A 21753-nucleotide genomic window follows, 5' to 3' on the forward strand; every position below is an offset into this window, starting at 1 on the left:
CTCAACTTCAGATTTGTTTAATTAGAAAAACCATAGCCCTCCTTGCTGAGAGGACCCCCTACATATGACTGAACCTTTCACGTCCATCTTTGCTACTCACCATCTCTCTCGGGAAGACGTTCACACTCTTATGAACATGATGCTTCCTGGAGATGAGAGAAGGACGGTCATTGACAGGACTAGAGAGGAAGCACACCAGCTTCATCTAGCAGATCCAGATGGAACTCCAGAAGTAAATCTGACGGTTCCTACTGCTGAGCCTGACTGGGCTCCTAATAATGGAGATATGCCACACCTAGAGCATTATACGACGTGTGTCTCATCTTTGAAAGGGGATACCCTAGGCAAAAGAGCTTAAACAAAATTCAGGAGATACACCAAAATCCCCATGAGGATTCATCAGAGTCTCTAGAAAGACTTTATCAAGCTTAGAGGCTCCACGCGGATACAGACCCCGAGGCCCCCGAAAATACGGTAAATATGACCTTCATTGGGCAAAGCGCCCCAGATACAAGAAGAAAATTACCAAAGTTAGATGGTGCATTTGGAATGAACCCTTCTCAGTTAGTAGATGTTGCTTTTAAAGTGTTCAACAACGGGGAACAACGACAGAAGTAAGAGGATGCAAGATGGAACACAGCTTTTCTGGCAGCAGCATTGGATTCCTGGAAGGCAATTAACCTGAAGAGAGGTAAGCCGCCATTGGGGAAGGAACAATGTGTTTACTATAAAGAGGAAGGGCGTTGGAAAAAACATTGCCCTAAGCTAAAAACTAAGAAAGAAAACAACAAAAGAAAGATGGGAGCCTCTCATATGGTCGACAGATGAATGAAGAGGCCCGGGGGCTTCCTTGGACTTGAGGCTCCCAATTCCGATTTCCCCACAGGAGCCCTCGTAAGTTTGACAGTCGGGGACAAGTTGATTGACTTTCTGATAGGTTAGGGTGCAACATACTCTGTGGTAAACATCAAGGTGGCACAGAAAACATGTCTACCCATCTCAGTTATGGGAGTTTCTGGAGAAGTACAAAATCATCCTTTCTTACAACCTCTAGGATGCCATTTAGGGGACCTCAGCCCGAAACACAGTTTCTTATATATGCCAGCATGTCCAGTCCCTGTTTCGGGCCGAGATCTCCTTTGTAAGTTAAATGCTCAAGCAACTTTTTTGCCAGAACAGCTTGACATCAGGGTCCCAATGGAGCATGCTGTAAGCCTACAGATGGCACTCATGGGTGCCCCAGAAAAGGGGACAGAGCTCTCTCTCCCCGAGGTCTACGGAAAGGTAAGGCCAGAAGTGTGGGCCTGATGGCACCCCAGGGAAGGACAAAAATGCATGGCTAACACAAATCCTGTTAAAAAGGGGTGCTGGGACACCTAATCTAAAACAATGCCCTCTGAGTCAAGAGGCCCGAAAGGGAATGCAGCCAATTGTCAAAAAGTTTTTGAAAACAGGACTGATGATGCCTTGCAGGTCCCCATATAGTACTGCTGTCCTCCTGGTCAAAGAGCCAGACTCAACAGAGTATCACTTTGTCTAAGACTTGAGAGCTATTAATGAAATAGTCCAAGATCTGCAACCTGTTGTGCCTAGTCCATACACCCTGCTTACAACTGTTCTGGGAGAATACAGTCGGTTCTCAGTTTTGGACTCGAAAGATGCTTTTTTCTGCATTCCTATTGCAGAGGAATCAGAGCACAGCTGTTTGTTTTGAATGGCAGGACCCAAAAACACAGGTAGTCCGGTAGTATTGTTGGACAGTCCTGCCTAAAGGGTTTAAGAATTCCCCTACCTTGTTTGGGGAAATGTCGGCAGGGACCTTAGAAACTTAATATTGGATGAAGGGCTCTCACGCCAATACGTGGACGATGCGCTCATAGCAGGCCGTACTTACGATAAGTGTCTCCAAAATACCATGAGGACCCTGAACTATTTGGCCAGTCCTGGATATAAGGTCTCCCAGAGAAAGGCCCAAGTGTGTAAGCAACAAGTCATGTGTCTGGGTTTTCTCATTTCCCCAGGACAGTGGCACCTTTTCCTGATAGAAAAGAGGCAGTTGCAAGTGGGGGAACACCCAAGACTCGCAGACAAGTGAGGGAGTTTCTGGGAATGACAGCGTTCTGTCAGATTTGGATCCTGAACTGTGCGCTCATAGTAAAGCCCCTCTGTGAGGCTTTAAAGGGTCACGATTTTGAGCCCCTTACTTGGACTACAGAGTGCCAAACAGTCTTTGAAACAATAAAAACAAAGTTAATCTCAGCCCCGGCTTTGGGACTACCAGGCTTAAAGAATCCTTTCATATTGCATGTCCATGGGAGACAAGGCATAAGTCTCAGGTGTTAATTCAAACTCTGGGAAATATCCCTTGACCCGTTGCCTACTTCTCAGAACAACTAGAACAGACTGTTAAGGGATGGCCCCCTTGCCTTCAGGCTGTAGAAGCTACTTGTGACATACTTCAGGAAGCTGAGAAGTTCACCGTGGGGCAACCCACCACTGTGTATGTCCCTCACCATGTTCTTTCTTTACTGGAACAAGAAGGGGGTCATTGGCTTACTTCTGGGAGAATGAGAAAGTAGCAAGCCATTCTATGAGACAATCCCAACGTAAGACTTCAGGTCACTTCAGCCCTAAATCTAGCCACATTTCTCCCAGGTGATGCTGCACAATCCCCAGAGCATGACTGCCTACATGTCATCAAGTTAGTGTACTCTGGCAGACCAGACTTAACGGACCAACCCTTGGCAGAGCCATATATAGAGCTGCTCACTGATGGAAGCAGCTTCATGGACCAAGGTGTAGGTGGCACACTGGGTATGCGTTGGTAACTCTTGAAAAGATTGTTGTAGCAAAAGCCTTTAGTCTTTCCATTTAGGTCTGTTACTCATTTCGAGTTAATTTTTATAGATGGTGTGAGGCAGAGGTACAACTTCATTCTTTTGCATGGGAATATTCAGGTGTTCTAAAACCATTTATTGAAAAGAGTATTAGTTTTCTGATTGAATTGTGGCACCCTTGTTGAAATTCAGTTGTCTCTAAACGTGAGGGTTTGTTTCTGGCCTCTCAGTTGTATTCCATTGTACTTTCAAGGTTTTTTTATTCTTATGATGTCTGTTCTTACACCTTAGTAGCATAGTACGATATTGTGATTTATAAGAAAGAAATATTCGGTCTTCATCCCTGTTCCTGGCACAGAGTTCCTAAAAGCCTTGCAAATTCCCAAGTAATAAGAGAGATTAAGTTGTCTTTTGTTACTCATAACAAGCCACTTCAACCATGCTTGAATTCATGTTAATGAGGTGACTTTTGGAACCCCCCCTGAGGAAGTAGGCTTGTTGCCAGGGATACCACTCAAGTCACTAGAGGGCTGTGACGTTAAGGCACACCCCTTGACCTCTAGGGAGGTATGGGGGAGCCGGAGGTTCACTTAATTACTAATAGCAACTATTCCTACGTAATGAAGCCTCCATAAAAATCTCTGAATAGCACTGCCCCCAAACTCCCCTCCTTATTCTGACATGTGAACTTGTCTGTGACACTTTCTGGAGCCTGAGGGGAATTTCAGCCTCTGCAAACCCCTCCCCTACAGTCCCACAAGTTCAAGGTAGAGAGAGAGCAGGAGAGGACTGAGCCGGTTCCTGAGAAGGGGGAGGTCTTTAGGTTTAGTTCACCTTGACACGTCCTGAACGCTGTTGCTTGTTTCTGTAATGCTGCTATTATGGAAACTTAAGTGCAGTGAGGGAATTGAGGTGAGGATGAGTATTGCACGCTGGGGTCAACCTCCCTCCATGGCCCCATCCCATCTGGAAGCCAGAGCAGGCACCTGGGAAGAGTGGACCCTGATCCCTTCCCTTCCCCCCAGCAGGGCACAGACCGAGACCACCACCTCTCAAGAGAAAAAACATGTATTTTGGGAAAGAATGAAAATTGTGGTAGGAAGAGAAGCCATTAGCACATAGATGATCGGTTAACGTGAGAAGAAGCAGGTTTTCTTTCCATGAACTGAACTTTTTTTGGCACTGCTTTCCTCCCAGGAAAGGCATGAGAAGCACACTCTGGCTGACCAGAGGGAACACATTTTTGAGGACATGTTGGGTGATGGCGCAGGTGGCCTGAGCCACCGGCCACCCTTGGTCCATGCTGGCAGCGTCTGACTGGGGACTCCAGTTCCCTGGGTGGGAAGGCTAACTTGTCGCCCCTGCCTGTGGTATGCCTGCTCTTGTTAAGGTAGCTGTGGTCCTTGGGGCTGGCTTGGTGCCTGTAGGCTGTATCTTTCAACACCCGTCTCTGTTCTGAAGAGGAGAGAACCCTGTGGTAGTGGGAATGCCCCTCTGCTGGGGCCTGGAGCTGTTCTGGGTGCTGATTTAACTTTGAGGCACAGAGTCCTTGGTGAAGCCCCAGTTTCTCTCTTAGGACCTGTCCAACAGCTCTTGCAATCGCACAAGGGTCGATAGCCCTGCTCTCTACAACAGGTTTGCCTTCGATTGGTTTCTGCTGGTGAGCAGTGGCTGATGCAGGCTTGCCCTTTTGAAGGGATTCTTCTATTCCTTTGCCTCTTTTATCGTGGCTAACGTACTGCCTCATCCTTTTTTGGCTTTCTGGTGAGAGCTGTCTCTTCCCTGGTGAGAGCTGGGGGTGTTTGCTCCCAAGGGACTCTCCTCTTTCCCTGACCTGAGAAGCGTGGCTCATCCCACTTGCTTGCGAAGCCTTTAGTCCTGAAGACCTTTCTTTATACTCTCCTGGTTTGGGCTTCCAATTGTCCTCCCTCCCCTCAGTCGAGGCAAACTGGCCCTTACACGGGTCCCTAACTTTTGGCTTCCTGGGTTCCTGTTGTTGCTGGTTGCTTCTCGTTTCTTCATGGTCTCCTGGTTGGAGGCTCCTAACGCACCTCCACTCCTCAGCTGGGGCAGGCATGTTGCTCTGGCTTTTTGTTTCTTCATGCTGTCCTGGTTGGGGCTTCGTGAAACCCCTCCACTCCTCAGCTGATGCGAGCATCTCCCTCTGGCTCTTCATTTCTTCATGCTCTTTTGGTTGGGGCCTCTTAAGGTCCCTCCACTCCTCAGTTGGGGCAGACATCTCACTCTGGCTTTTAAATGGGTCCTGAAGTTGTGGTGTTTTGAATTTCTGCTGGCCCCGGCTGCTCTGTTCACTCACGTTGAGGTCATATGGCACCACCTGGAAAGCTGGTGCGTCCTCACTAGCATGTTCCCTCTGGGAACTAGAAAGAGACCTGTGAGAAGCCAAGATGTCTGAAGAAAGGAGCACATCAGTGTGATGGTCTCGAAGGAGCACATTGGTGGCAAAGTCCTGGAGGCGCACGCCAATGGGATAGTCTTGAAGGAGGATGTCACTGTGAGAGTCTGGAAGGAGCTCACCAGTGGCACGGCCTTGAGCCACCTGTGTTTTAAGGCATGGCTCCTTTGGATGTTGGGCAACTGACTTTGTTGGTGGCGACAGGGATTTCCTAGTGGCTGGAAACCCCAAGACAGTCCCATTCTCCCAGCTTCTGCCCATGAGGTTGACTGTGGGCATCTGATAAGGCAGTCTGCCCTCCTGTCCAGTCAGAGGGGCCTCTGAGGGCCCATACCTGTCACCAGGTGAAGTCTTTCCCAGGGCCCTCTGGATTTCTGTATGCTCAGGTGAGGGAACAGGGAGGGGACTCACCAGGGTGGGAACTGTTGCTTTTGTTATCGCTGTCATTCCCTGATGGGGCTGAGGTTTTCCAGAGAGCTTATTAGCAAAGTTGGCTTTTGAGTGTGCTCTAGATTGACAGGTGGCAGAGGGGGAAAAGGTGGACCTTGGAGAGGACAAGGGTTGAGCCCCACCTGGCTTGAGATTTATGGGCTCAAAGGCCTGGTTGGGTAAGCCCCACCTGTGCCTTACCCGCCAGCTTATAACATGTGCTTCCAGCATCTGCCGAATGCTTGGACTGAGGAAGGAAAGCTCACGGGAGGAGTTTGCACAGGGTTTCCAATACTTCGAGGATGCTAGATTTCTGATTTCCTCGTGAGGGTGGGGCTTATAAGAAGCATAGTTGGCAGCAAGCCAGGATTGACGCACAATCACAGGCGTCATACCTTGATTAATCTGCCTCGACTTTGTGCTCAGATGGGCTTTCAAGAATTTTTCTAGATGTTTCTGCTCTGGGCTACTGGGTAAACAGTTTCCAGAGTTACTCTTCAAGGGCCTCATCAAGTATCTTTCTGACTCCTTTTCAGAGTTTCTTTGCAGAAACTTGACTGGGAGGCTGGTCCTGGAGGAAGCTTTTGAGATCCTCCTGAGACATGGCCTTAGACCCTTGCCGAAATCCTGCCCTGGTTGGAATTGCATTTGACCCTTCCTGTGGGATCTCCTAGGGCACCTGGACCTTGTCCTCTGTCGGTCCAGTCTCCTTTTGCCTGTAAAAGCAGAGGGCTGCCAGGGTCCCTGCTTGCCCTGTGCCTGATGAGTCCCTAAAAATTGGCACTGAGAGGAGCTCAATTCCAGAGACGGAGACAGGTGGATACTGCGGGCCAGGCCCCTCTTGGTTTGCTCTTTGATGAGCCTCTTTTGAAGATGTTGCTTCTGGAGATCAGGGCCAATTAAGTCCTCATGATGAATGGAAACTGCTGACCTTCGGGCCTGAGAGCGTCCCCTGTCTGGAGGAAGGGTGAGAATGAGTTGGTTAAAGCCTTTCTGAGATCTTTTGACCACAGAGGGTGAAGGCTCCCCACTTTTCAGTTGCTTCTGCAACAAGGGGCATTTCAGACATTGAGTTTCAGTGGGGATAAAATATAGTGTCTTGTTCTGAAAGGTAGGACAGTCTAGTCCACAGGTACTCATCTGGGGTGGAGAATAAGGTGGTCTGGATAGGAGAGAAGATGGGAGGTAGAGCTGGGCCTGGATCTGAGCCAGAGGTGGGGGCTGGCAGGGAGGCAAGTTTTGAGTGAAAGGCTGGGGTGGGACCCCCGGGCAGGGCAAGACTGGGGCCTGGGAAGCACCTAAAGGTATTCCAGGTTGAATTGAAACTGAAAAGCCATGAGAAACTCCACTGAATAAAACAAAGGGTGCCTGCTGTTGAGCAGAGCTCCGAACAGCCAGCAGGGCCTCGCTGTGCAGAGAGGGGAGACCCCAGTAGAGCTGGCTGTATTTCTGTTCCAAGTGGTCCCTCAAGACCTCGGAGTGTAAGAGCTGCTGAGGACCAGGTAGCCGCTCTAGCTGCTCTGTTTTGTCTTTCATGTTCCAGAAAGATTGAGGGGTTGTGTTGTCCTGCTCAGCACCCAGTGATTTCCACATATTCCCTGACGTGTTCAGGTGGTAGTCTGAGCTCATTTGTTCTGAGAATGACCCATCCTTTTCTTTCTCCTTACAAGTGTTTAGTTTTACTTTCTTGGTGACTAGAAGCTCCAGCAGCTTCTGGACTTCAGGGTTGACAAATAAGGGGCTACCAGTCTCTACCTGCTTGTCTGTGGGCCCTCCCGAGAACGGGGCCCCTGGTGGCTGGTGGGACAGGTGTTCTTGCCAGGACTTACTCTGTGATGAGGTGGGGAAGAACAAGGCCTTGGTAATCTTCCACCAGAAGGACAGGAACAAAATGTGATAGCATGCGAGGCCAAGACTCAAGATGGCTGCAGTGGTAGATGGCAAAAAAGAATTACCTGGAGGTGAGCTCTTTGCAACAGTGCCAAGGGTGACTCTCTTCAAGTTGGATTGGTCTTGAGGTTCTGTTGACAGGCTGGACGCCACAGGTAAAGAGCCCTGGGTCAGAGGAACCAGGGCAGCTGATGGGCACACGGCAGGAGCATCGTCTTCTGCAGGTTCCCTGCAGGGCTGGTGGGCTGCAGCAGGCGCTGCTTTGCCCACCTCACCGAGGGGGTCTTGACAGGAGATCTGATGGAAGCCGCCCTTGTGAGGGAGCTTGTCCAGGTGGCTGCAGGAGACATGAGGCACAAGCTGCAGCCAGGAGCCCCCAGGGCCAGGAGGGCTGGGCAGGGCAGGCAGGGGTGGGCCCCTGTGGCCCCACGGCCCTCCACGGCCCCCGTGCTGACTTCACAGTGCTTCTGCTGTCCCTCACCCCGGGGCTTTAGACGTACGCTGTCCTCAGGGCTCCCCCTCGCATTTCAGCCCCAGGCTCCCTGCAGCCCAGGTGTCACACCATAGGCTTTGCGTGGAAGAAGAACCCAGGAGAGAAGGGAAAGATTCTTTACCTTTGCAGAAGTGAAATCAGGTCCCGAGCCTTTTCCAGCTCTTTCAGGGAATTTCTGCAAGCTGGAAATCAGCAGAGTGGGTCACGGTGGTGAAGGCAAGGGCCTAGGGGGTCTCACAGGAGGCTGAGTGCAGTGTCCCTTTAAGGGGACACCATTGGGAGATTGCAGCCCAGGCACCAGCGTCCAAAGCCACATGATCCCTGACAGCGATGGCGAAGCTCATGAAAGGGTTTATCATTTACAAAGTACTTCCATATCCATTACCCCTTGCCGTCCTCACATCCTCCATGTGGGGGAGAATGGGCAGGGGTCACCTTACAGAGGAATCTGAGCAAAGTTAAACAACTTGTCCACGGTTGGACCTGGAGGTCCCACCTCCCAACCCAGGCGCTATTGGTCCGCTGTAGCCCACACACCCCTGCTGGGCCACACCCTTTTCCAGGCCCCTCACCACTTCATTGTGCACATGGAATCTGGGAGGTATCTGGGTTGTTCTGCTCTCCTTCCCAGGAGCCTCCCTGAGGGTTCTGTTTCTTGAGGGACAGGCCCTGCCACTGGCCTCCTCGGAGCCTGTGGAGCTGGGCCCTCAGGGCTGAGAGAGATGGGGGCTAACCCTCGGGGCACACAGGGATGAATGGCACAACTTACCTTTCACAGCTCTCTTTTTCTCGTTAATCTTGCGTCTCCCCTTCGGCTCCATTTGATGCTGAGAGACAGAACAAATGAGGACCTGGGACCCAATTCTCACTCGCCCCTCTCTAGACAAGCATCAGACACTCAGTGTCCATGACATAATATGACTTTCTACGTTTAACTAACAGAGCTCTGTGGTTTTTCTTTCCTTTCACTCATTTTTTTTTTTTAACATCTTTATTGGGGTATAATTGCTTTACAATGGTCTGTTAGTTTCTGTTTTATAACAAAGCGAATCAGTTATACATATACATGTGTTCCCATATGTCTTCCCTCTTGCGTCTCCCTCCCTCCCACCCTACCTATCCCCCCCTCCCCCCCAGGCTGTCACAAAGCACCAAGCCAATACCCCTGTGCCATGCGGCTGCTTCCCACTAGCTATCTACCTTACGTTTGTTACTTTTCACTCATTTTTAAAGAGGATAAAAATATTTTCTGTTTTCCTTCTCTGAAGAACATAAAGAAGGATTTTCAATGTGAGATTCACCCTGGATTTCTTTCGTCACTGTTCCTCTGCTCAAAAAACACACACATTCTCTCTGAACTACGGATTCATTCTGAGCTCCAACAGGTGCTTCCCAAGGCCAGGGCCACTCCAGCGCCGGCTCTGAGGCTCTCAGGGCCTCAGCACTGCCAGCAGATCAGCCCTCATCCGAGACACCTGTTCACAGCTGGTGATCCAGTGCTCATGGGCCTGTCCTCTGGCTGAGATTGAACTCGGTATCCAGTCCTCGACCTCTGGTCACTGTGTGTGAGACTTGCCCTGGAGCCCTCTACCATACCTGGGCAACTGGTCTGAGAGCTTTGGTTAGAAATCCTAGTGTTCACTCTATCCCCTGCCCAGACTGGCTTGTCCTTACAGGGATGATGTTGTATACTTGAGAATAGATGTCCTATTCTTTCCCATTTCAGGAGTCTCTGTAGTTGACTGAGAAAAGTGGAAATAACGATAGAAAAGAAGAGAGGATCTTGTGCTTGTGGGTCTGGCCCAAGGGTTCCTTACCTTCCTGATGTTTTCTTGTTTCCTGGGAGGTGGTGAAGAGACATTATTCTCGAGGTAGCGGAGTAACAGGAAATAGAGCCCCAGTCCACACAGGAAGGCTAGGATGATGTCACTCACACAGAGAGTGCAACTGGAGTACTGCCAAGTATCAAAAGTGCTTTTCAGAGAAAAGAGAGCATTCTCCATTATCTGAATCACACGGCTGCCAGCAGGCAACTGAGCACAGGGCATGTACTTGGAGACTAAAGCCCTAGGCCTTTATCATAGAGCTGTGGTTTGGTCACAAAGAGCTCCTGAGGGTGTGGGAGAGAGTAATAGAGGAGGAGGCTGTACCACGGCCCCTCCCTAAACATCCGCCCCACAGCTCTATCCCTCCACCCTCATGGGTCTTCTAGACCTTAGTCAATTTTCTATTCGTTCCACCTGGAAATCACATTTTTCCGGGTTCCTCAGATCTCTTGGGGATCTCGGCTTGAACCCACCATTTTCATAGCCTTTGAAACTCTGAAATTCTCCCAGGATTTTGGCCGTTTCCCAGTGACTTATACTCTCAGAATCTCCTTTGTTCACAATTCCATCGTTTTTTCATCTCGCATATTTACATTTCAGTTCTCAACTTCAGATTTGTTTAATTAGAAAAACCATAGCCCTCCTTGCTGAGAGGACCCCCTACATATGACTGAACCTTTCACGTCCATCTTTGCTACTCACCATCTCTCTCGGGAAGACGTTCACACTCTTATGAACATGATGCTTCCTGGAGATGAGAGAAGGACGGTCATTGACAGGACTAGAGAGGAAGCACACCAGCTTCATCTAGCAGATCCAGATGGAACTCCAGAAGTAAATCTGACGGTTCCTACTGCTGAGCCTGACTGGGCTCCTAATAATGGAGATATGCCACACCTAGAGCATTATACGACGTGTGTCTCATCTTTGAAAGGGGATACCCTAGGCAAAAGAGCTTAAACAAAATTCAGGAGATACACCAAAATCCCCATGAGGATTCATCAGAGTCTCTAGAAAGACTTTATCAAGCTTAGAGGCTCCACGCGGATACAGACCCCGAGGCCCCCGAAAATACGGTAAATATGACCTTCATTGGGCAAAGCGCCCCAGATATAAGAAGAAAATTACCAAAGTTAGATGGTGCATTTGGAATGAACCCTTCTCAGTTAGTAGATGTTGCTTTTAAAGTGTTCAACAACGGGGAACAACGACAGAAGTAAGAGGATGCAAGATGGAACACAGCTTTTCTGGCAGCAGCATTGGATTCCTGGAAGGCAATTAACCTGAAGAGAGGTAAGCCGCCATTGGGGAAGGAACAATGTGTTTACTATAAAGAGGAAGGGCGTTGGAAAAAACATTGCCCTAAGCTAAAAACTAAGAAAGAAAACAACAAAAGAAAGATGGGAGCCTCTCATATGGTCGACAGATGAATGAAGAGGCCCGGGGGCTTCCTTGGACTTGAGGCTCCCAATTCCGATTTCCCCACAGGAGCCCTCGTAAGTTTGACAGTCGGGGACAAGTTGATTGACTTTCTGATAGGTTAGGGTGCAACATACTCTGTGGTAAACATCAAGGTGGCACAGAAAACATGTCTACCCATCTCAGTTATGGGAGTTTCTGGAGAAGTACAAAATCATCCTTTCTTACAACCTCTAGGATGCCATTTAGGGGACCTCAGCCCGAAACACAGTTTCTTATATATGCCAGCATGTCCAGTCCCTGTTTCGGGCCGAGATCTCCTTTGTAAGTTAAATGCTCAAGCAACTTTTTTGCCAGAACAGCTTGACATCAGGGTCCCAATGGAGCATGCTGTAAGCCTACAGATGGCACTCATGGGTGCCCCAGAAAAGGGGACAGAGCTCTCTCTCCCCGAGGTCTACGGAAAGGTAAGGCCAGAAGTGTGGGCCTGATGGCACCCCAGGGAAGGACAAAAATGCATGGCTAACACAAATCCTGTTAAAAAGGGGTGCTGGGACACCTAATCTAAAACAATGCCCTCTGAGTCAAGAGGCCCGAAAGGGAATGCAGCCAATTGTCAAAAAGTTTTTGAAAACAGGACTGATGATGCCTTGCAGGTCCCCATATAGTACTGCTGTCCTCCTGGTCAAAGAGCCAGACTCAACAGAGTATCACTTTGTCTAAGACTTGAGAGCTATTAATGAAATAGTCCAAGATCTGCAACCTGTTGTGCCTAGTCCATACACCCTGCTTACAACTGTTCTGGGAGAATACAGTCGGTTCTCAGTTTTGGACTCGAAAGATGCTTTTTTCTGCATTCCTATTGCAGAGGAATCAGAGCACAGCTGTTTGTTTTGAATGGCAGGACCCAAAAACACAGGTAGTCCGGTAGTATTGTTGGACAGTCCTGCCTAAAGGGTTTAAGAATTCCCCTACCTTGTTTGGGGAAATGTCGGCAGGGACCTTAGAAACTTAATATTGGATGAAGGGCTCTCACGCCAATACGTGGACGATGCGCTCATAGCAGGCCGTACTTACGATAAGTGTCTCCAAAATACCATGAGGACCCTGAACTATTTGGCCAGTCCTGGATATAAGGTCTCCCAGAGAAAGGCCCAAGTGTGTAAGCAACAAGTCATGTGTCTGGGTTTTCTCATTTCCCCAGGACAGTGGCACCTTTTCCTGATAGAAAAGAGGCAGTTGCAAGTGGGGGAACACCCAAGACTCGCAGACAAGTGAGGGAGTTTCTGGGAATGACAGCGTTCTGTCAGATTTGGATCCTGAACTGTGCGCTCATAGTAAAGCCCCTCTGTGAGGCTTTAAAGGGTCACGATTTTGAGCCCCTTACTTGGACTACAGAGTGCCAAACAGTCTTTGAAACAATAAAAACAAAGTTAATCTCAGCCCCGGCTTTGGGACTACCAGGCTTAAAGAATCCTTTCATATTGCATGTCCATGGGAGACAAGGCATAAGTCTCAGGTGTTAATTCAAACTCTGGGAAATATCCCTTGACCCGTTGCCTACTTCTCAGAACAACTAGAACAGACTGTTAAGGGATGGCCCCCTTGCCTTCAGGCTGTAGAAGCTACTTGTGACATACTTCAGGAAGCTGAGAAGTTCACCGTGGGGCAACCCACCACTGTGTATGTCCCTCACCATGTTCTTTCTTTACTGGAACAAGAAGGGGGTCATTGGCTTACTTCTGGGAGAATGAGAAAGTAGCAAGCCATTCTATGAGACAATCCCAACGTAAGACTTCAGGTCACTTCAGCCCTAAATCTAGCCACATTTCTCCCAGGTGATGCTGCACAATCCCCAGAGCATGACTGCCTACATGTCATCAAGTTAGTGTACTCTGGCAGACCAGACTTAACGGACCAACCCTTGGCAGAGCCATATATAGAGCTGCTCACTGATGGAAGCAGCTTCATGGACCAAGGTGTAGGTGGCACACTGGGTATGCGTTGGTAACTCTTGAAAAGATTGTTGTAGCAAAAGCCTTTAGTCTTTCCATTTAGGTCTGTTACTCATTTCGAGTTAATTTTTATAGATGGTGTGAGGCAGAGGTACAACTTCATTCTTTTGCATGGGAATATTCAGGTGTTCTAAAACCATTTATTGAAAAGAGTATTAGTTTTCTGATTGAATTGTGGCACCCTTGTTGAAATTCAGTTGTCTCTAAACGTGAGGGTTTGTTTCTGGCCTCTCAGTTGTATTCCATTGTACTTTCAAGGTTTTTTTATTCTTATGATGTCTGTTCTTACACCTTAGTAGCATAGTACGATATTGTGATTTATAAGAAAGAAATATTCGGTCTTCATCCCTGTTCCTGGCACAGAGTTCCTAAAAGCCTTGCAAATTCCCAAGTAATAAGAGAGATTAAGTTGTCTTTTGTTACTCATAACAAGCCACTTCAACCATGCTTGAATTCATGTTAATGAGGTGACTTTTGGAACCCCCCCTGAGGAAGTAGGCTTGTTGCCAGGGATACCACTCAAGTCACTAGAGGGCTGTGACGTTAAGGCACACCCCTTGACCTCTAGGGAGGTATGGGGGAGCCGGAGGTTCACTTAATTACTAATAGCAACTATTCCTACGTAATGAAGCCTCCATAAAAATCTCTGAATAGCACTGCCCCCAAACTCCCCTCCTTATTCTGACATGTGAACTTGTCTGTGACACTTTCTGGAGCCTGAGGGGAATTTCAGCCTCTGCAAACCCCTCCCCTACAGTCCCACAAGTTCAAGGTAGAGAGAGAGCAGGAGAGGACTGAGCCGGTTCCTGAGAAGGGGGAGGTCTTTAGGTTTAGTTCACCTTGACACGTCCTGAACGCTGTTGCTTGTTTCTGTAATGCTGCTATTATGGAAACTTAAGTGCAGTGAGGGAATTGAGGTGAGGATGAGTATTGCACGCTGGGGTCAACCTCCCTCCATGGCCCCATCCCATCTGGAAGCCAGAGCAGGCACCTGGGAAGAGTGGACCCTGATCCCTTCCCTTCCCCCCAGCAGGGCACAGACCGAGACCACCACCTCTCAAGAGAAAAAACATGTATTTTGGGAAAGAATGAAAATTGTGGTAGGAAGAGAAGCCATTAGCACATAGATGATCGGTTAACGTGAGAAGAAGCAGGTTTTCTTTCCATGAACTGAACTTTTTTTGGCACTGCTTTCCTCCCAGGAAAGGCATGAGAAGCACACTCTGGCTGACCAGAGGGAACACATTTTTGAGGACATGTTGGGTGATGGCGCAGGTGGCCTGAGCCACCGGCCACCCTTGGTCCATGCTGGCAGCGTCTGACTGGGGACTCCAGTTCCCTGGGTGGGAAGGCTAACTTGTCGCCCCTGCCTGTGGTATGCCTGCTCTTGTTAAGGTAGCTGTGGTCCTTGGGGCTGGCTTGGTGCCTGTAGGCTGTATCTTTCAACACCCGTCTCTGTTCTGAAGAGGAGAGAACCCTGTGGTAGTGGGAATGCCCCTCTGCTGGGGCCTGGAGCTGTTCTGGGTGCTGATTTAACTTTGAGGCACAGAGTCCTTGGTGAAGCCCCAGTTTCTCTCTTAGGACCTGTCCAACAGCTCTTGCAATCGCACAAGGGTCGATAGCCCTGCTCTCTACAACAGGTTTGCCTTCGATTGGTTTCTGCTGGTGAGCAGTGGCTGATGCAGGCTTGCCCTTTTGAAGGGATTCTTCTATTCCTTTGCCTCTTTTATCGTGGCTAACGTACTGCCTCATCCTTTTTTGGCTTTCTGGTGAGAGCTGTCTCTTCCCTGGTGAGAGCTGGGGGTGTTTGCTCCCAAGGGACTCTCCTCTTTCCCTGACCTGAGAAGCGTGGCTCATCCCACTTGCTTGCGAAGCCTTTAGTCCTGAAGACCTTTCTTTATACTCTCCTGGTTTGGGCTTCCAATTGTCCTCCCTCCCCTCAGTCGAGGCAAACTGGCCCTTACACGGGTCCCTAACTTTTGGCTTCCTGGGTTCCTGTTGTTGCTGGTTGCTTCTCGTTTCTTCATGGTCTCCTGGTTGGAGGCTCCTAACGCACCTCCACTCCTCAGCTGGGGCAGGCATGTTGCTCTGGCTTTTTGTTTCTTCATGCTGTCCTGGTTGGGGCTTCGTGAAACCCCTCCACTCCTCAGCTGATGCGAGCATCTCCCTCTGGCTCTTCATTTCTTCATGCTCTTTTGGTTGGGGCCTCTTAAGGTCCCTCCACTCCTCAGTTGGGGCAGACATCTCACTCTGGCTTTTAAATGGGTCCTGAAGTTGTGGTGTTTTGAATTTCTGCTGGCCCCGGCTGCTCTGTTCACTCACGTTGAGGTCATATGGCACCACCTGGAAAGCTGGTGCGTCCTCACTAGCATGTTCCCTCTGGGAACTAGAAAGAGACCTGTGAGAAGCCAAGATGTCTGAAGAAAGGAGCACATCAGTGTGATGGTCTCGAAGGAGCACATTGGTGGCAAAGTCCTGGAGGCGCACGCCAATGGGATAGTCTTGAAGGAGGATGTCACTGTGAGAGTCTGGAAGGAGCTCACCAGTGGCACGGCCTTGAGCCACCTGTGTTTTAAGGCATGGCTCCTTTGGATGTTGGGCAACTGACTTTGTTGGTGGCGACAGGGATTTCCTAGTGGCTGGAAACCCCAAGACAGTCCCATTCTCCCAGCTTCTGCCCATGAGGTTGACTGTGGGCATCTGATAAGGCAGTCTGCCCTCCTGTCCAGTCAGAGGGGCCTCTGAGGGCCCATACCTGTCACCAGGTGAAGTCTTTCCCAGGGCCCTCTGGATTTCTGTATGCTCAGGTGAGGGAACAGGGAGGGGACTCACCAGGGTGGGAACTGTTGCTTTTGTTATCGCTGTCATTCCCTGATGGGGCTGAGGTTTTCCAGAGAGCTTATTAGCAAAGTTGGCTTTTGAGTGTGCTCTAGATTGACAGGTGGCAGAGGGGGAAAAGGTGGACCTTGGAGAGGACAAGGGTTGAGCCCCACCTGGCTTGAGATTTATGGGCTCAAAGGCCTGGTTGGGTAAGCCCCACCTGTGCCTTACCCGCCAGCTTATAACATGTGCTTCCAGCATCTGCCGAATGCTTGGACTGAGGAAGGAAAGCTCACGGGAGGAGTTTGCACAGGGTTTCCAATACTTCGAGGATGCTAGATTTCTGATTTCCTCGTGAGGGTGGGGCTTATAAGAAGCATAGTTGGCAGCAAGCCAGGATTGACGCACAATCACAGGCGTCATACCTTGATTAATCTGCCTCGACTTTGTGCTCAGATGGGCTTTCAAGAATTTTTCTAGATGTTTCTGCTCTGGGCTACTGGGTAAACAGTTTCCAGAGTTACTCTTCAAGGGCCTCATCAAGTATCTTTCTGACTCCTTTTCAGAGTTTCTTTGCAGAAACTTGACTGGGAGGCTGGTCCTGGAGGAAGCTTTTGAGATCCTCCTGAGACATGGCCTTAGACCCTTGCCGAAATCCTGCCCTGGTTGGAATTGCATTTGACCCTTCCTGTGGGATCTCCTAGGGCACCTGGACCTTGTCCTCTGTCGGTCCAGTCTCCTTTTGCCTGTAAAAGCAGAGGGCTGCCAGGGTCCCTGCTTGCCCTGTGCCTGATGAGTCCCTAAAAATTGGCACTGAGAGGAGCTCAATTCCAGAGACGGAGACAGGTGGATACTGCGGGCCAGGCCCCTCTTGGTTTGCTCTTTGATGAGCCTCTTTTGAAGATGTTGCTTCTGGAGATCAGGGCCAATTAAGTCCTCATGATGAATGGAAACTGCTGACCTTCGGGCCTGAGAGCGTCCCCTGTCTGGAGGAAGGGTGAGAATGAGTTGGTTAAAGCCTTTCTGAGATCTTTTGACCACAGAGGGTGAAGGCTCCCCACTTTTCAGTTGCTTCTGCAACAAGGGGCATTTCAGACATTGAGTTTCAGTGGGGATAAAATATAGTGTCTTGTTCTGAAAGGTAGGACAGTCTAGTCCACAGGTACTCATCTGGGGTGGAGAATAAGGTGGTCTGGATAGGAGAGAAGATGGGAGGTAGAGCTGGGCCTGGATCTGAGCCAGAGGTGGGGGCTGGCAGGGAGGCAAGTTTTGAGTGAAAGGCTGGGGTGGGACCCCCGGGCAGGGCAAGACTGGGGCCTGGGAAGCACCTAAAGGTATTCCAGGTTGAATTGAAACTGAAAAGCCATGAGAAACTCCACTGAATAAAACAAAGGGTGCCTGCTGTTGAGCAGAGCTCCGAACAGCCAGCAGGGCCTCGCTGTGCAGAGAGGGGAGACCCCAGTAGAGCTGGCTGTATTTCTGTTCCAAGTGGTCCCTCAAGACCTCGGAGTGTAAGAGCTGCTGAGGACCAGGTAGCCGCTCTAGCTGCTCTGTTTTGTCTTTCATGTTCCAGAAAGATTGAGGGGTTGTGTTCTCCTGCTCAGCACCCAGTGATTTCCACATATTCCCTGACGTGTTCAGGTGGTAGTCTGAGCTCATTTGTTCTGAGAATGACCCATCCTTTTCTTTCTCCTTACAAGTGTTTAGTTTTACTTTCTTGGTGACTAGAAGCTCCAGCAGCTTCTGGACTTCAGGGTTGACAAATAAGGGGCTACCAGTCTCTACCTGCTTGTCTGTGGGCCCTCCCGAGAACGGGGCCCCTGGTGGCTGGTGGGACAGGTGTTCTTGCCAGGACTTACTCTGTGATGAGGTGGGGAAGAACAAGGCCTTGGTAATCTTCCACCAGAAGGACAGGAACAAAATGTGATAGCATGCGAGGCCAAGACTCAAGATGGCTTCAGTGGTAGATGGCAAAAAAGAATTACCTGGAGGTGAGCTCTTTGCAACAGTGCCAAGGGTGACTCTCTTCAAGTTGGATTGGTCTTGAGGTTCTGTTGACAGGCTGGACGCCACAGGTAAAGAGCCCTGGGTCAGAGGAACCAGGGCAGCTGATGGGCACACGGCAGGAGCATCGTCTTCTGCAGGTTCCCTGCAGGGCTGGTGGGCTGCAGCAGGCGCTGCTTTGCCCACCTCACCGAGGGGGTCTTGACAGGAGATCTGATGGAAGCCGCCCTTGTGAGGGAGCTTGTCCAGGTGGCTGCAGGAGACATGAGGCACAAGCTGCAGCCAGGAGCCCCCAGGGCCAGGAGGGCTGGGCAGGGCAGGCAGGGGTGGGCCCCTGTGGCCCCACGGCCCTCCACGGCCCCCGTGCTGACTTCACAGTGCTTCTGCTGTCCCTCACCCCGGGGCTTTAGACGTACGCTGTCCTCAGGGCTCCCCCTCGCATTTCAGCCCCAGGCTCCCTGCAGCCCAGGTGTCACACCATAGGCTTTGCGTGGAAGAAGAACCAAGGAGAGAAGGGAAAGATTCTTTACCTTTGCAGAAGTGAAATCAGGTCCCGAGCCTTTTCCAGCTCTTTCAGGGGATTTCTGCAAGCTGGAAATCAGCAGAGTGGGTCACGGTGGTGAAGGCAAGGGCCTAGGGGGTCTCACAGGAGGCTGAGTGCAGTGTCCCTTTAAGGGGACACCATTGGGAGATTGCAGCCCAGGCACCAGCGTCCAAAGCCACATGATCCCTGACAGCGATGGCGAAGCTCATGAAAGCGTTTATCATTTACAAAGTACTTCCATATCCATTACCCCTTGCCGTCCTCACATCCTCCATGTGGGGGAGAATGGGCAGGGGTCACCTTACAGAGGAATCTGAGCAAAGTTAAACAACTTGTCCACGGTTGGACCTGGAGGTCCCACCTCCCAACCCAGGCGCTATTGGTCCGCTGTAGCCCACACACCCCTGCTGGGCCACACCCTTTTCCAGGCCCCTCACCACTTCATTGTGCACATGGAATCTGGGAGGTATCTGGGTTGTTCTGCTCTCCTTCCCAGGAGCCTCCCTGAGGGTTCTGTTTCTTGAGGGACAGGCCCTGCCACTGGCCTCCTCGGAGCCTGTGGAGCTGGGCCCTCAGGGCTGAGAGAGATGGGGGCTAACCCTCGGGGCACACAGGGATGAATGGCACAACTTACCTTTCACAGCTCTCTTTTTCTCGTTAATCTTGCGTCTCCCCTTCGGCTCCATTTGATGCTGAGAGACAGAACAAATGAGGACCTGGGACCCAATTCTCACTCGCCCCTCTCTAGACAAGCATCAGACACTCAGTGTCCATGACATAATATGACTTTCTACGTTTAACTAACAGAGCTCTGTGGTTTTTCTTTCCTTTCACTCATTTTTTTTTTTAACATCTTTATTGGGGTATAATTGCTTTACAATGGTCTGTTAGTTTCTGTTTTATAACAAAGCGAATCAGTTATACATATACATGTGTTCCCATATGTCTTCCCTCTTGCGTCTCCCTCCCTCCCACCCTACCTATCCCCCCCTCCCCCCCAGGCTGTCACAAAGCACCAAGCCAATACCCCTGTGCCATGCGGCTGCTTCCCACTAGCTATCTACCTTACGTTTGTTACTTTTCACTCATTTTTAAAGAGGATAAAAATATTTTCTGTTTTCCTTCTCTGAAGAACATAAAGAAGGATTTTCAATGTGAGATTCACCCTGGATTTCTTTCGTCACTGTTCCTCTGCTCAAAAAACACACACATTCTCTCTGAACTACGGATTCATTCTGAGCTCCAACAGGTGCTTCCCAAGGCCAGGGCCACTCCAGCGCCGGCTCTGAGGCTCTCAGGGCCTCAGCACTGCCAGCAGATCAGCCCTCATCCGAGACACCTGTTCACAGCTGGTGATCCAGTGCTCATGGGCCTGTCCTCTGGCTGAGATTGAACTCGGTATCCAGTCCTCGACCTCTGGTCACTGTGTGTGAGACTTGCCCTGGAGCCCTCTACCATACCTGGGCGACTGGTCTGAGAGCTTTGGTTAGAAATCCTAGTGTTCACTCTATCCCCTGCCCAGACTGGCTTGTCCTTACAGGGATGATGTTGTATACTTGAGAATAGATGTCCTATTCTTTCCCATTTCAGGAGTCTCTGTAGTTGACTGAGAAAAGTGGAAATAACGATAGAAAAGAAGAGAGGATCTTGTGCTTGTGGGTCTGGCCCAAGGGTTCCTTACCTTCCTGATGTTTTCTTGTTTCCTGGGAGGTGGTGAAGATACATTATTCTCGAGGTAGCGGAGTAACAGGAAATAGAGCCCCAGTCCACACAGGAAGGCTAGGATGATGTCACTCACACAGAGAGTGCAACTGGAGTACTGCCAAGTATCAAAAGTGCTTTTCAGAGAAAAGAGAGCATTCTCCATTATCTGAATCACACGGCTGCCAGCAGGCAACTGAGCACAGGGCATGTACTTGGAGACTAAAGCCCTAGGCCTTTATCATAGAGCTGTGGTTTGGTCACAAAGGGCTCCTGAGGGTGTGGGAGGGAGTAATAGAGGAGGAGGCTGTACCACGGCCCCTCCCTAAACATCCGCCCCACAGCTCTATCCCTCCACCCTCATGGGTCTTCTAGACCTTAGTCAATTTTCTATTCGTTCCACCTGGAAATCACATTTTTCCGGGTTCCTCAGATCTCTTGGGGATCTCGGCTTGAACCCACCATTTTCATAGCCTTTGAAACTCTGAAATTCTCCCAGGATTTTGGCCGTTTCCCAGTGACTTATACTCTCAGAATCTCCTTTATTCACAATTCCATTGTTATTTCATCTCGCATATTTACATTTAAGTTGTATCAATACTTTCTCAGCAAATTTCAATTATACAATACAGCATTATCAACTCTGGTCACCACGTTGTACATTAGATCCTAAGACTTTCATCTTATACAAAGTTTATACCCTGTTGCCACCCTCTCCTTATTTCCCCCAACCCTAGCCCTTGGCAAACACTCCTCTGTTTCTATGAGTTTGACTTTTTTCTTTGTAGATTCTGCATATAATTGATAATAGGCAGTATTTGCCTTTCTCTGTCTGGCTTTCTCTTAGCATGATGTCCTGTAGATTCATCCACATTGTTGCAAATATGAACACCACTTTTCCCATATAAGTTTTTTGCTTTCATCAACCCAGAAATAGAACTTTTTTTATACTTAATTTTGAATATTTAATTTGTTATCGTTTCCATCCACCTTTGCCAACTTCACTCAGAATAATTAACACAAAAATTCAAACTAATGATTATTATTTCAAATTTACAAAACCAAGTATAATAAAAAGATAAGTAATTAAACTTCTAAATGATATGTTTTGTGTGAGTAACAAATTTCTGGCCAAGCTAATGTTTAGTTGTATGGATATATCACATTTTGTTTATCAGTTTGTCAGTTGATAGACATTTGTTATTTCTGTATTGACTGTTATAAATAATGCTGTTACGAGCAGTTGTGTAAACATTTTTGTGTGTACCCAGTTTTCCAATCTACTTTATATATACTTAGAATGGAATTACTGGGTGATAAGGTAACTGTTCAACAAATTTAGAAACTGCCAGAACAATT

At 49.2% G+C, this 21753-nt stretch overlaps 2 protein-coding genes across 2 annotated transcripts; both read right to left on the minus strand.

The window, feature by feature from the left end:
• Window positions 1-3447: 3447 nt before the first annotated feature.
• On the minus strand, window positions 3448-10698 carry LOC149748880 (spermatogenesis-associated protein 31E1-like). Its single transcript, XM_089912612.1, has 5 exons — window positions 10594-10698; window positions 9883-10020; window positions 8835-8892; window positions 8187-8247; window positions 3448-8029 (listed from the first exon to the last, which is right to left on the minus strand). Exons 1-5 carry the CDS (start codon window positions 10696-10698, stop codon window positions 3949-3951), a joined length of 4443 nt encoding a protein of 1480 aa, XP_089768738.1. The 3' UTR covers window positions 3448-3948.
• A 3242-nt stretch (window positions 10699-13940) lies between these two features.
• On the minus strand, window positions 13941-20560 carry LOC149748881 (spermatogenesis-associated protein 31E1-like). Its single transcript, XM_089912613.1, has 4 exons — window positions 20375-20560; window positions 19328-19385; window positions 18680-18740; window positions 13941-18522 (listed from the first exon to the last, which is right to left on the minus strand). Exons 1-4 carry the CDS (start codon window positions 20558-20560, stop codon window positions 14442-14444), a joined length of 4386 nt encoding a protein of 1461 aa, XP_089768739.1. The 3' UTR covers window positions 13941-14441.
• Between the last annotated feature and the right edge of the window lie 1193 nt (window positions 20561-21753).

The sequence above is a fragment of the Delphinapterus leucas genome, chromosome 6 (genome assembly GCF_059928025.1).
Source record: "Delphinapterus leucas isolate spDelLeu-1000000601 "Yukka" chromosome 6, BTC_Dleu_Yukka2, whole genome shotgun sequence".
In the NCBI taxonomy this organism is placed as follows: Eukaryota; Metazoa; Chordata; class Mammalia; order Artiodactyla; family Monodontidae; genus Delphinapterus; species Delphinapterus leucas.

What these genes read in the sequence shown, in the direction of transcription:
- LOC149748880 (XM_089912612.1), bottom strand. Translation starts at nt 10,698, where the DNA reads ATGAAGCTGGTGTGCTTCCTCTCTAGTCCTGTCAATGACCGTCCTTCT. An exon ending in ACGTCTTCCCGAGAGAGATG is followed by an intron (nt 10,021 to 10,593) that starts GTGAGTAGCAAA and finishes GATACTTGGCAG; the next exon opens with TACTCCAGTTGCACTCTCTG. An exon ending in GAAAAAGAGAGCTGTGAAAG is followed by an intron (nt 8,248 to 8,834) that starts GTAAGTTGTGCC and finishes GCTGATTTCCAG; the next exon opens with CTTGCAGAAATTCCCTGAAA.
- LOC149748881 (XM_089912613.1), bottom strand. Translation starts at nt 20,560, where the DNA reads ATGGAGAATGCTCTCTTTTCTCTGAAAAGCACTTTTGATACTTGGCAG. An exon ending in AACAAGAAAACATCAGGAAG is followed by an intron (nt 19,386 to 20,374) that starts GTAAGGAACCCT and finishes TCTGTCTCTCAG; the next exon opens with CATCAAATGGAGCCGAAGGG. An exon ending in CTGATTTCACTTCTGCAAAG is followed by an intron (nt 18,523 to 18,679) that starts GTAAAGAATCTT and finishes AGAAGCACTGTG; the next exon opens with AAGTCAGCACGGGGGCCGTG.